Raw genomic sequence first — 13,295 nt, forward strand, 5'->3', positions numbered from 1 at the left:
AGGGACGACACACAGGTTTGAGTTTCATCTGATCAATTGTGAGGTGTTTATCGCTTCTCGTAACACTGCACGTTGCAAGACGCATGACTGAGCCAAAATCGTCCCCAAAATAGTACACAAGTGAAAAAGCGAATCAAAATGGACCAGAACTGTGCATTCACAGCTCAAGAGTCACAAAGCTTAGATAACCTCCAAAACTTGGGTCAATCCATTGTAATTCACCATTGCCACGTTATTGTCTATTTCTTCTGGAGATTTTATGTTGGTTTTTATCCAGTCAAAAAGTCCAGAATCGGCCTGTTTTAACTGGAGCCAGTCATGAGACCAGCTAGGCCTTTTGTCTCACAGAATCAACAGAGGATTTTTCCAACATCCGTAAATCCATTCAGATGGATAGCACACGGCCAAATAGAACTTGCTTCCAAGTTTGTCAATTTCCAAACCAACAGACTCTCAGACTTATAGTGCAGTACATAACTTCTTCCTCCAAATATTGACAAATGGTGATGTGGGCCAGAAGCTGATTGTGGCCAATAAAACCGTTCGCGTACTAAGCCATGCGATGCCGTAGCCGTTCTACCTTTTGACATGTATGGCCACTGGTTATCATCTTCTGACGGCTGGAGATAAAGGGTAAATGAGCAAAATCTTCAGTGTGAGCCAAAGTTTGGAATGGGACGAAATTTACTCATCTAACTTGTATATTATGATGTCACCAGGCGGCACCCATTGTGAATGAATGAATTTTGCTGATGTTGTTCTGGTGACTCTTCCTCATCTCTCAAGCAACAATGATGATGGCTGAGAATAATCTATTAGTGCCTTCTACCACATCTGCTGCTATTTCTGCCTGCTGTTTATGTTGTTTGTTTTTTGAATGGCCGACAAGCAGTGTTTTGTTTTGACAATGCCTCCATCACCTCCTCGTGGACTGTTGCCACAACCTTATGTGCTGCGACCACGTGCAGAAGCAGCATCACTTCCTGTCTGGCAGCACCACTGAATATCCTCACCAGCGAATGAATAAATAGGCCAACAAATGTTGCTTAAACTGAAGTTAGAGGTCGACATCAGGCTTCATATTTGCAGCTTGCTTGGTTTAAATGCTGCGACTTTGGGGCCCAAAGAGTTATTGCTCCCTTTGAAGTCAGTTGAAGGTTGCACCTGTTGAGAAGGGAAGCTGAGCCATAGTCTCGACCAGGGGTTCTGAACCTTTTTAATCCCCGGACCCACCTTTTCCAGAACAAATGGGCCCATTCAAGTAATAGAACTGAATTCATAGTGTTGCTTTTCATTTCATTTGTATTCAATTACTGTATTTAATCTCTTTACAATATTAATTTATCACCACAAAATCTTAAAAACTGCGTCAACAGGTTCTGTCATGAACAGTTTTCTTTATAATTTTTTTTCTTTGAATGACGCACCACTGCCACCAAATGTGGCAGATGTATTCAAACTGAGCATCTTGTGGCCCCACGCCCCTGAGGTGCAGGATTAGGATTCACAGACATTGACTGAGATCACTCAAAAAGGCAGATAATTAAAAAGTAGCTAGAAACAAAATGTTGATTCCTTTTTTTCCCGCAAAATCGTATCTAAGGGAATTTGCAGAAATAGAGTAGATCAAGTATCAGAGGTGGAATTTCTGGGTTTCAGTCTAGACAAAGGTAGAATACCGAGCACACACGGACTGTTCTGAGTACAAGAACTGCTCTTCCATCGGCTGCTTTTCAAACACTCTGAAATGTATGATGAAATAAAGCCTACATTTCTGTAATGTTCCAGAAGCAATCTGAGTAATATGATGCATTGTTATTAATGCAATGCTTGCTGGAAATATAGTTTCAGAAGAGACTCTATTTATCCGTACTTTTCTGAACTACATGATTCACAGTCTCTTGTGTTGACAAAGTGGAAGTATCCCTTCTGCAGAACCATTATTTTTTCAATCAGTATTTGTGGATAGAATTTCAAACCGTGTTCAGTACAGCCAGTGTCAATAGAGTCAGCGAAGAGACGTGAGGCAAAATCACATGGTTCAGGTGGTGACTAGTTGATTCAGAAGAGATTAGCAAGGACATTGAAAACTAGACTGGTAGAGGGCAAGAAAAACATCATGACAATGACAACAGACATGAGAGAGAAGACATTCAAAGCCAAAGTGATGGTTACGTGGACAATGCCTTTTGCATTTAGAGAATGAAACTCCCAAATGAAGACGCCAAAATATGTTAAGATCGAAAATCCCTTTAATAGTTGATTCGGTCTAAAACTGTGCTCAGATGCTCGACACATATTTGTTTGGACTCTACTGACAATATAACATTTCTTTAGCTCATAGTTTAACAGGCGTTAAAGTAGTCAGGACAGGAAAACACCCCTAACACAAGCATGTATGCAAGCCATTCTACTTCACAAAACACACTGCTGTCTCTGTTAGTAACGCTAGGAACATTCACCTCCTGTAGCATGTCGTTTCAAAACAATCCAAAGCTTATTCTACACAGCAAACTGGATTCTATCATTTTTTTAAATGACCACTCTTGAGTCACACACACACATACACACAGGCAGATCATGTTTAGCTTAACTCAGCTGTTCTTTTCGGTCACAATTCAGCTCTCTGATGATCTAAATCTGGACCATGTCCGGCAGCTCCAGCTCTCTCAGGTACTGGCTACAGTTGGGGTCGCCCCTCACAGTCGGCGATGAGGGGATTTGACGACCGGTGTGGGGGTCGACGCACCAACATTCACCCCGTTGACCATAAAGGGACATCTTGCACTGAAAGACAGGGTCATATAAAAATGTTCACTACAGAGTACAGAGTTGTGGTGCATGCTAATGTATATGTTTGGGGAGCTCTTGAAGCAGATCGCTGAGGTCAGCACTACACGCATTTCCACAAATGACTTGAGGTTTGAGCTCCATGGTGTTCTGCCTTTACCAGTTCACAAGTCATTTCACCTGTGAGCAATGGGGGGACTCAACTGTGCTCAATCAATCCATCACCTGTTCATGTCATCCACAAACTGAAGAGCGATGAACGGAAAAGGAGCAGTGGGACAGAGACACATTGTGTTGCAGGACGTCAGACAGGCCCATCTTTAAACGTCATCTACAGTCCAGATCTGCTGATTCTGCTGAGTCACTTCACTGCAGAGGGTCCATGAGAAGGTGTGACATTTGTCTCAGGTGGGACGGCAAACTTCATGACGACAGATGTCGGTAGAAAAGGTCTGTAATCATGAAGTCCGTCCAGGGTGACGGTGGAAGGCTTGATGGTACAGGTCTCCAGTGAGGTGGAGAAGATGTCAACAAGTCAACAAGTGTGTGGTGGCTTTCTTTCCTGTTTTGTAAACATCCCCCTCATTGATGTCGAGGAACCGTCTGAGCTGAGAGTGTGTGATGAAGGCTTAATGGGAGGCCAGAGGACTGGGACGCAGGCTGTTTTAGGGACCAGTGGAGGGAAGATGGTGGGGGGCTGTGGTCTGGGAAATGTTAGCTTTGTTTACTCTGCCAACTGTCACTCTTTTTGAGGTGCATGCAGACAACAAAATGAATGTCTCTGGTTTGTTTATCCATCATTATTTGATGTGCTGTATTTTTATTGGTGCTCTCATATTGAACTGATTTATTTTTTATTTATTTATTATTTTAATTGATGGCGTTTGCATAGACATTGAAATAGATATGGTAAAATGATTTCTGCTTTAACTTGCATCTAATTTCCATTCATGGCTGTATTTGTGTCATTTACTCTGCTAAAGCAGCGTTGCAGTGTGGTCATAAAGACAGTGAATGCATGGGAAATAGTGCCGTGTGTTACAGGCTGACTGGTACCAACTTTATTACTGCTGGGTTCATATACATGCACTCTACTCTTAATACTCTTGAAAACGTATACATTCACCTTCACCAATTATTGTGGAGATATTTGTTGTTTATTCTTATAAGTTGTTACTGACACTTGATTTTTAATAAAAACAGAAGTTTATTTCAGTCCCACATTAAACATCAATATTAAAAGACAATTTTGTATGTTGATGGATAATGATTTTTCTTTTTAGAGAAATGCATTTCAGATAGAAAAAAAAAAAGTCTTTCACCTGTTTGAGGTTATACTGCCCCCTTTTGTCACAGTTGGGAATGTGCAGGGCGTACAAATCTTCCAACGGATCTCGATTATCTCTGAAGGGCATCTTGGATATGCGCTCCAGGACTTGGTCCAGTTCTTGCTGACACTGAGTCTGTAAACACACACATGCACAAGAAACAAGGGGGTTACTCCATTCAGTCATCCTCCTCCCCAGTAACCTCAGTGCTAAATGATCTATTCAGGAGGAACTGGGCCCTTTCAGTGACCCTCATGTCACAGGAGAAATTGCGTGGGTGCAGTGTCAGGCCACCACAGTGGGTGTTAAATGCTGAGGCAATCTGCTGCTCAGTAAGAAGATACGTTACGGTCATGTCATGATACCCGACTTCAGAAATAGAGTTGGTCTCGATTAAGGTTCGATGTGTCAGCAGAGTCCCACAAATGCGTCATACAAAACATTAAAATGTGTCGTAAAAGTAAAAAAAAAAAACACTAAAAATGTAACATGGTAATGGTTCAGGACATTATCACATCCTCAGATACTGAACTATGTTTTAGATCAGTTACATCACCTTCAAATCAATGAAGGACTCGGAGGACAGAATTTGCAGTTGTATATTTGAGTGTTTTTATGTGGCTATATACGCATTACCTCACAACAAGTCACAGCTATTGTGTGCCAACATTCCGGTGGCTGCATTCAATGTTTGGTTTTTAATTTTCTTTTTGCCCATCCAACACTGCAAAGTGTTGTAAAAAAAATTGATGTAAAATAAAAAAAAAAAGAATCTATGGATACGTAACTAAAATGTCTTTAATAACTAAACCCTAATTTTTACTCTTTTTACTGTTGTCTTTTTACTGTTTTTTAATTCAGGCCTAGATGTAGCCAATAGAGGGCAGTATAACACATCCTCACGTTCTCCCACTTAATCGTACACTGGCATGGAAGTGCTAAATGAATTTTAATTTTTTTAAAATCAATTGCCAGATATGATAAGTCCGATAATGACAATAAATAATTTCAACTTAAAACTTACGAGTCTTTTTCTTTTTACATAAAAAGAAGCATATCTAACATGGCAAAGTCCAAGACCTCTACGAAGATAACTTGTATTTGGTCAGTGGCTATGTCAAGATATCGGCTTTCACATTCACTGGTGGTCAACAATACACTCCTATTTGTCTGTTCACCACACATTGACAAATCTAGTGGTAACAAATGTCTACATGCTTGGTCCTTGGCTGACTAACACCATCTTTTTGCAATTGCATTGGCTGGTTGATTGTCCTTCAGTGTGGTGCTTTCTTGAGTGTCAAATACTCTGCCTCTGCTGTTGAAGGTACAGCAGTTGCCTCTCCCTTGCTTGAATGAAGATCTCCTCTCCACAGCTGTGCAACATCTAGATGTGCATTGAACAATGGCACAGCACTGACTGTGTGTGCTGTATCTGTTTGTGTTTCTCTTCCAGCCTGCAGCAGACCAGCTTCCACGGACTGATACATACTTGACCTGGCTGACTGCACCTCTTCTGTTCCTCCGCAGGACCAGCTTTTTGATTGATATCAAACGCCTCTCTATGTTGATGACACAGCTGGTTTACATAGTACAGTCTTTGAACCACTCCAGGCTTTTAGCTAGGATTTTGAAACGGGGCGCCCAAAGCTCTGCCCGCAGCCCATTCCCCTCCATAAACGCCACGTCAACGTCTGACTTGCTTTGTAAAAAACAAGCTGCAAACATCTACTTTTCGTTCAAACACCAGAATCAAGTAATGGTTAACAGAGATGAACTCAGCCGCTGTTGCCACGGTAACACTTTTAGATGCAGGAGTCTTCTGGGCAGCTGTTTCACTGAGCTGACCCTGATTCATAAAGAAAAATACATATTTTTATCATGATTCTTTTCCTTACAACAAGCTGAATACAGCTTTCTCTATCTTCTTTTATTTATGTATGCAAGATAAGCAACAGTGGTATCAGCTGTGCATCTGTTTTCTAAACTTTCACACATTCAAACATTCAAACAAAATATATATGAAGGCTTGACTCTTGATTAAATACATAAAACCACATGCATTTTTGTCCCTGCTAAGCTATTTTGCTTGCATTCAGCAAGTGCAGTGTGCCATGCAGCAAACTGCACCGTTAACCAGCGCAGCTCGCAGCATGGCACCAGGGAGCGCGGGGGAGGAGCTTCGTGCCAAAAGAAACACCAAAATACTCCCCTGGTTAAAAAGCTTGGAGTTAGTTTTGCACACGATTGTGCGATGACACTATGACTAGGGCGTTATACAGGCACAGATAAAACGATCAGACATTTATGGCGTCCTGCTGAGAACAACTGGACATCCTGTTTTTCATGTAGCTAAAATCCTGCACTACAAATCACTGCTAGTGTGGTCATAATGTAATGTTTATCTTTTGTTATCTTCTTTTACAGTAGATGTCTCACTTGTTTGAGTCGCGTAGGTTTCACCTCCTCAACCTTGTTTGTCTTCATTTTTGTCTTCATCTCTTGCCGGTGCTGACGGACAGCGCTCTCTTTGGGACTCAGCCAGGTGTGGTCTTTGCTCGGCTTGTGGATCAGCGGAATGTCACTGACACCTTCAACTGGCAGCTGCTCCACAGTCACACCTGCGCGTGAAAAAAAGTCATTGTCACAGGTGAACACACTGAGCTCACGCTGAAGCATGGTCAGCACCAGAGGTACACACCATGGACGTTACAAAAGCATCGTGGTGTGAGGGACACCAAGGAGGTCGGAACCCAAGCCGGGATGTTGAAATGACAACCAGAACCGGTAGCAATCACTGACAATTTTAATACCCAAATTTAATATCCAAAACACAATTGTGCAATCCAAAAACACAAGGACTCCAATATCTAATCTCATCTGACAAGTCCAGAAAACCAAAACATCCTCCAAACTGGGGATAAAACAGAAGCAAGGGAGCACAAGATCTGAAAAGACCAAGAACGCACAGGGAGAAGTCAAAACATTCACATGGCACATGGCATGTGTTTAATTCTGCTTAAATGAAGGCTAAGGTCCACGCATGACATCAAAGTGATTGCAGGCTTTGACTCACACTTACCGTAAAGCATCACCATGAGGACAGTGCAGGTCAAGCCTGAGACTTGACACCAACGAAGACAGTCATGAAATAAAAACCAACGTAGGTAAGATACATGGGTTGGACAGTGGTTGGACATGTTTGATGGTGTTGAATCGCTCCTCATCCACAGACCATGCAGTGAGCCGCAAGGAAGGCACTGTTACTGCTGAAGTAGGGGGTTGGATTGCCAGGTCCCAAAGTGTCCACATGAAACTCTTGTGTTTGGTGTTATAACAGCATGAATACTGTGGAGAAACTGTGAATACTGTGGAGAGCTAGTATAATAAGGAAGGAAAACCCTGTATGGCTTCAGTTAGCTTTACACTTCTGTCTCCAAATAAGACCACGCTAGAGTAATGTGGTCGACCACGCCTTAAGTCTGCAACATTGATGAGAAAGTTCCAAAACGTTGTCGATAGAAAGGCTAAATTTAGAAAGTCAATCATTGCATAATTTATTGTTTCAATTGATCCCTGGCCAAAACGCAGGCTGTCTATCATGTTATTTTGGGGCGGAGTACACTTGACGTTGGAGTCCAGCGGCGAGATGGCACAAATGCCTGTGTTTTTGGAGGAGCTTGGCCTGGGATTATGCCTGAGCTATAACAATCTGGAAGGCACAGGACACCAGGAACAGAGGAATGCCCCAGACTATATCACAATGTTGTTTCAGATGGCACTCGGCTTTCCCTGATGCTTCATTCCACCCCATTCAACAACCTCGATGGCAGTGTCGATCCAGAAGACTTCACTGGTTTACTTACTTCTATGTTCCAGTTGCATTAAAATCTATCTATCTGTCTGTCTGTCTGTCTGTCTGTCTGTCTGTCTGTCTGTCTGTCTGTCTGTCTGTCTGTCTATCTATCTATCTGTCTGTCTGTCTGTCTGTCTGTCTGTCTGTATGTCTATCTATCTATCTATCTATCTATCTATCTATCTATCTATCTGTCTGTCTGTCTGTCTGTCTGTCTGTCTGTCTGTCTGTCTGTCTGTCTTTCTATCTATCTTTCTATCTATCTATCTGTCTGTCTGTCTGTCAGTCTGTCTGTCTGTCTATCTATCTATCTTTCTATCTATCTATGTATCCATCTATCTATCTATCTATCTATCTGTCTGTCTGTCAGTCTGTCTGTCTATCTATCTATCTTTCTATCTATCTATGTATCTATCTATCTATCTATCTGTCTGTCTGTCTATCTATCTATCTATCTGTCTATCTATCTATCTATCTATCTATCATCTATCTATCTATCTATCTATCTATCTGTCTGTCTGTCTATCTATCTATCTTTCTATCTATCTATCTGTCTGTCTGTCTGTCTGTCTGTTGGTCTGTCTGTATATCTATCTATCTGTCTGTCTGTCTATCTATCATCCAACTATCATCTATCTATCTATCTATCTATCTATCTATCTATCTATCTATCCATCCATCTGTGTCAATCTTCCATCTATGAGGAAGTGAAATTTACTTGCATTTAAAGAAATGCAATTGTTGCGCAACACCATATTTCTAAATGATGAACACTCAGGAAATGGTGAAATCTGTGATCTGTCACCAGCAGGCAAACTTGATGCCTGACTGATGTATTATCTCAAGATTTTAAAAAATCTCAACTCCTTCCATAACTGCCTAACAAAGAAAAGAATTGGGCAATTTTGTTCCATGTCAAGTTAGAGGAGCTTCATTTATGGAGCTTTAAATATTTTAGGAAAATGTTGCCATGTAAAATGTCTAAGAAACATTTGGGGCAGAAATGAGTCAATAACCCTTCTTGCCTTATTAAGGTCGGACCTCATGTTTAAATACAATACAAGACAGCATCCAGGGAAGCACTAGTGCTTTAGTCTCTTGTCGATACACGAGGGGCACAGGAATGTGTCCTGGTGGTCAGGTCTGCCGTGATGTCCTGACAGAGAATAGCGTCTCTCCAAATGCCATCTCCGTTAGTTTTGCTACGTTCCTGGCGCAGGGAGCCAAAATCAACATGTCAGCCAAGGATTTGGACACAAGTAGAAATCACAACAAGGCTTACGGGACAGACTCTCGCTGAGCATTTATAGTCACGGAACCATCTTGGTTTGTGTGGCCTGTCAACCTCCTGATCCGAGCTGACTGGGACAGACTGGGACATCAGCTCATCTAGTCACCAATACTCCAGGTCGAAGTTTAAAGTCTACTTTTCAATTCAATTCTGTGTTTTTTTCTGTCCGCTCCCACAGGGAATTGTCAACATCAATACGACGGTATGTTTGTAGTGTGTGTCCCGCTGGCTTCTGGGAATTTGCAGACTTTGTTCTTTTTTGGAGGCAGATTTTTTTTTGGGAGCTACTGTTTACAATAAGGGTAGTACTTTGTTTCCATTCTCTGCGTGTGCACTGGGAGGATCCAAAGCACAAGTGCACTATGCTTTTTTCAGACCATAATTTCTACACAAGCACACGTATCTCTATCTTTGTGGGGACCGACAATCATGCTTTCCCCAGCCTCTCCCACTAAACCGAACCATCCAAAACACATGGCGAACCGTAACCAGGACTCTGAACCAAACTTACCTCCAATTATAATGACCCAGTTACTTTGAAGTCTTCATCCTCAAACTGAAGCTTCGATTTGTGGGGTCCAGCCAAATGTCCCCACAAAGGCATATGGCGTCAACCAGGTACACACACCCACATTGCATTTCTATCACACATACCATTTGCATTTCTATCCTTGTGGGGCCATTGTGAGGTTTCTCATTGCCATAACCCTTTCCCCAGCCTCTTCCCCTAAACCTAACTCTGAACTAAACTTTAAGTCAATTAAAATGACCCATTTATTTAGAAGTATCAATCCTCAAATTATGGTTTAGCCTTATGAGGCCCGCCAGAAGGTCCCCACAAGGTGTGTTTCCAAGAACTGGCCCTCACAAGTAGGAGCTATGTAAGACACACAATAGCCACAGAGTTGTTTCATTATTTTCCTTCCAATGTGGGTGAGACTGACTTATACTGTCAAAAATAAGATACTTCATATTATGCAACCACGTCCAACACTGCCATTGTCAGTCAATACAACTTGAGATTTAACCTCTGACCACAGTCTGAACACTGGTGATGTGTGAATGTAATAAATGAGGCACTGACCGCTGTTTTCCTCCCGCTGCTCCACGTTGCTGCTGCTGGATTCTGGGTCCACTCTGTGCCGGCATTGGCCCTGACCCTGCACCAGCTGTTCCAGAGGAAGCTCTGAATCGGGCGCCGGGTAGCACCTGAACCCGGTGGCGCATCTCGGGGTGTAGACGCCGCACGCCTCGCCGTCCTGCCGGGCACACACGGGGCAGCAGCCGCAGCCGGGTTCGCGCACCATCTCAGCGCAGGGCTCCGCGGGCTCCGGGCACAGCTCGAGGCGTTCCGCGGTGCAGACCGGGCAACGGAAGACCATCGAGGCCATCGAGGCACCGGCGGCGGCAAGGATGAGCAAACTACACACCAGCGTGGAGCGCATTTTGTCAGGCAGTAGCTGTTACTCTCGGTCAGTGTCCGATGGAAGACATTCCCAAGTTAAAGAAAAAAAAAAGGAGCTGAAATGTGGAACAGGTGAAGAGGGGGCTGAGGGCGCTGCTGGGTCCTACAAGTTCCCAGGTTTGGTCCACTCCTTCAATGAATACACTTAAATGTTGCCTCTAAATATGGACACAGAACGAAATAACCGCAAACCTTTTGGACAGCATCATCATTACGCGCAGCCGTCTGCTCTCTGTGCATCAGAAGTAGGTAGTTTCTAGCTCTATCTGTCCATTCTAAAAATCTAAATTAACTACATACTCAAATTGCAAGTTTTTTTTTTCTCTGTGTCCTGTGGTTTATTGCTGCAGAAGCAAGGCAAGAGCCAGAGACCCAATCAAACGTTTGGAATCAAACTCATGGGTTAATTGACGAAACATGCAGACGTCCAACACATGGGTTATAGCCGTGATGGGCAGATGAGGCTTCATGAAACAGTGTCCTTATTTTCAGAGGCCACCAGATGGCGCGCTCTGCGGTAAAATATTTGGATTTGAACAACCATTTGAACTTGGAACCAAGAGCACCACGAACTTAGGACACTGTTTCATGAGACCTCACCTGGCCATCACTAGGTTACAGTCATTCGATTTCTCATACGACAGGAACACTGTGACCTCATTATTCTGATGTGCAGCTGGTGATGGTCTTTTGAGTGTTTCATTTTCATTGAATGATGGCATGGCGACCTCACCATTATTAAGTATTCAGTAAGTATATAATGAGGAGACTGACTGAACTGGAAAAAAATATTTGTTTGCCACAAATAGGATTCATTCCAAATGAATACCAAGTATTTAATGGCACTGTGACACATAGGGAAACAGAGTGACCCTAAGGTGGACATGCAAAACATACAGTACAATTAAACTTCCTCTGGAGTTGACCCCACTCCGCTTACTCCAGTGGCCCCGGTCAAAATTGACAGGTGTGTTTTAACTGCTCTCAGATGGAGAGCTAGGCAAACACCAAGCTATATTTTGAAGCAATATGAAATTTGATAATCACATAAGCACAGGAAAGAGATGGGTAGTTGCCAAAATGCAAAACACACTCAGGATCAGGGGCTCACTCAGAAGACTCCAGGGCACGAGAACTCTTCCACCTGGAATGGGCTCGCTCTGTCCCCCATGGAGCCAGAACCATGGTCACACAGCAGGGCCCCACCACTAAGATCATGGGTGGCATCAACTACCTCATGGCCTCTGCTAGGACTAGTCACCACAACTATGGGGGCAGCCCATCGGACTCAGTGACCCATGCTAATGTGCGTAAACATCTGCTAGAAGTGAAAGCTGGAAATCTTACAGCTAGGGGGCACCACCAGACACAGCCAACAAACCTGCATTTGTGTCTGTCAGATGTGTGCGGCAGCATTCTCCCCATCTGATCCAGTTCATCACTGGTTGTTGATCAGTCGAAAGCTCAGCTGTCCCTCGAGTGTCTCTGATGTGTCCACAGAGGAGATTAAATCAAAGTTGTTTCTCAAACAGCAGCCAACGGTGTCCTGGCATCACATGCATCTACAGTTTTTCTCAGTCACTTTAGTGCATTTCTCACATCAGAACTGAAATTCTCTGAAAATTGAAAAATCAGAAGGATTCTCGTTTCTTTGATCAAGTGGCAAATGTTTCAGTACATCCATCGACTGAATGAGTGAACAATTGTCTGCCTTTTTCCACATTTTTAGTTGTTTATGTCATGTTGATATTTGATGTATTAAAATGCAAGTGTCACTCCTCACAGCATCTAGACAACATCAGCAACACCTGTTTCTTAAGTTATTCGTCAGTGTCTAGAAATGGTGTTTTGTCAAGTAAACCTTTCCTTTCCAGCTCTTGACCCAAAGGCATTAACATTTCATGCGTGGTAAATGAGAAGGAAATACTTAGTGAAACAGGGTGGTTATTAAGGAGTGAATTCTGGGCGCAGTTCATTTTAGTCATGGCCACCTCTAATTTTTAGATGTATCAACAAACAATGTTCATAAATCATGTTCACAAAGCGAAAGGACCTGGTCTGGTGTCCAGTGAGACTCCAGTTGCAGTAATATCAGTGTCATTATACAGTCATATTCCCAAGTGACATATCAAGTCAGGGCTTACTCAATGTTGGAATTAGGAATAGATGCAGCTTGATGTTACTCTAACATCAGCTAAATATTTCATTTTGTCCTTTTCTGAGTCTCCACACACGTGATACTGTTTGGGGCTATTCATGTGACAACTCACCTTGTGGTAGTAGATGAATAATGGCACATTTAAACCTGTCATGCATCCCTGGCTTGTGTGTCCAAGAATGCCCAGAGAGGCTGTTTGCACACTGAACCACATGTGTCATTTTTTTTTCTGTGGATGGAAAGCAACAGGGCCCAGACTCTCTTCTAAATACAACTTGAAGGTCGAGCCTGGAGGTGGCCGAGGGCTTGCAGGTCATTCTGGCCACATAGGTGCCCATGTGTGCGGAGTAATCCCAGGCGAGGTCACTCACTTAAATTCCTCCCAGTGGAATTGTTGGGTAAACACA

General features: G+C 42.9%; 1 protein-coding gene across 2 annotated transcripts; it reads right to left on the minus strand.

Moving 5' to 3' along the window:
• Positions 1–2,247: 2,247 nt before the first annotated feature.
• On the minus strand, positions 2,248–10,804 carry igfbp2a (insulin-like growth factor binding protein 2a). 2 transcript variants are annotated; one of them, XM_053877800.1, is made up of 4 exons: positions 10,350–10,804; positions 6,582–6,739; positions 4,113–4,253; positions 2,248–2,787 (listed from the first exon to the last, which is right to left on the minus strand). In XM_053877800.1, the coding sequence occupies exons 1-4, from the start codon at positions 10,708–10,710 to the stop codon at positions 2,635–2,637; spliced, it is 813 nt and encodes a 270-aa protein (XP_053733775.1). In that variant the 5' UTR covers positions 10,711–10,804; the 3' UTR covers positions 2,248–2,634. The 2 variants fall into 2 exon arrangements, with proteins under 2 accessions (XP_053733775.1, XP_053733769.1); XM_053877794.1 differs by having other exon boundaries at positions 6,558–6,739; positions 10,350–10,796.
• Between the last annotated feature and the right edge of the window lie 2,491 nt (positions 10,805–13,295).

The sequence above is a fragment of the Synchiropus splendidus genome, chromosome 1 (genome assembly GCF_027744825.2).
Source record: "Synchiropus splendidus isolate RoL2022-P1 chromosome 1, RoL_Sspl_1.0, whole genome shotgun sequence".
Taxonomy (NCBI): Eukaryota; Metazoa; Chordata; class Actinopteri; order Syngnathiformes; family Callionymidae; genus Synchiropus; species Synchiropus splendidus.

What these genes read in the sequence shown, in the direction of transcription:
- igfbp2a (XM_053877794.1), bottom strand. Translation starts at nt 10,710, where the DNA reads ATGCGCTCCACGCTGGTGTGTAGTTTGCTCATCCTTGCCGCCGCCGGT. An exon ending in GCAGCGGGAGGAAAACAGCG is followed by an intron (nt 6,740 to 10,349) that starts GTCAGTGCCTCA and finishes TTTCACGCGCAG; the next exon opens with GTGTGACTGTGGAGCAGCTG. An exon ending in GGCAGTATAACCTCAAACAG is followed by an intron (nt 2,788 to 4,112) that starts GTGAAAGACTTT and finishes CCTGTCTTTCAG; the next exon opens with TGCAAGATGTCCCTTTATGG.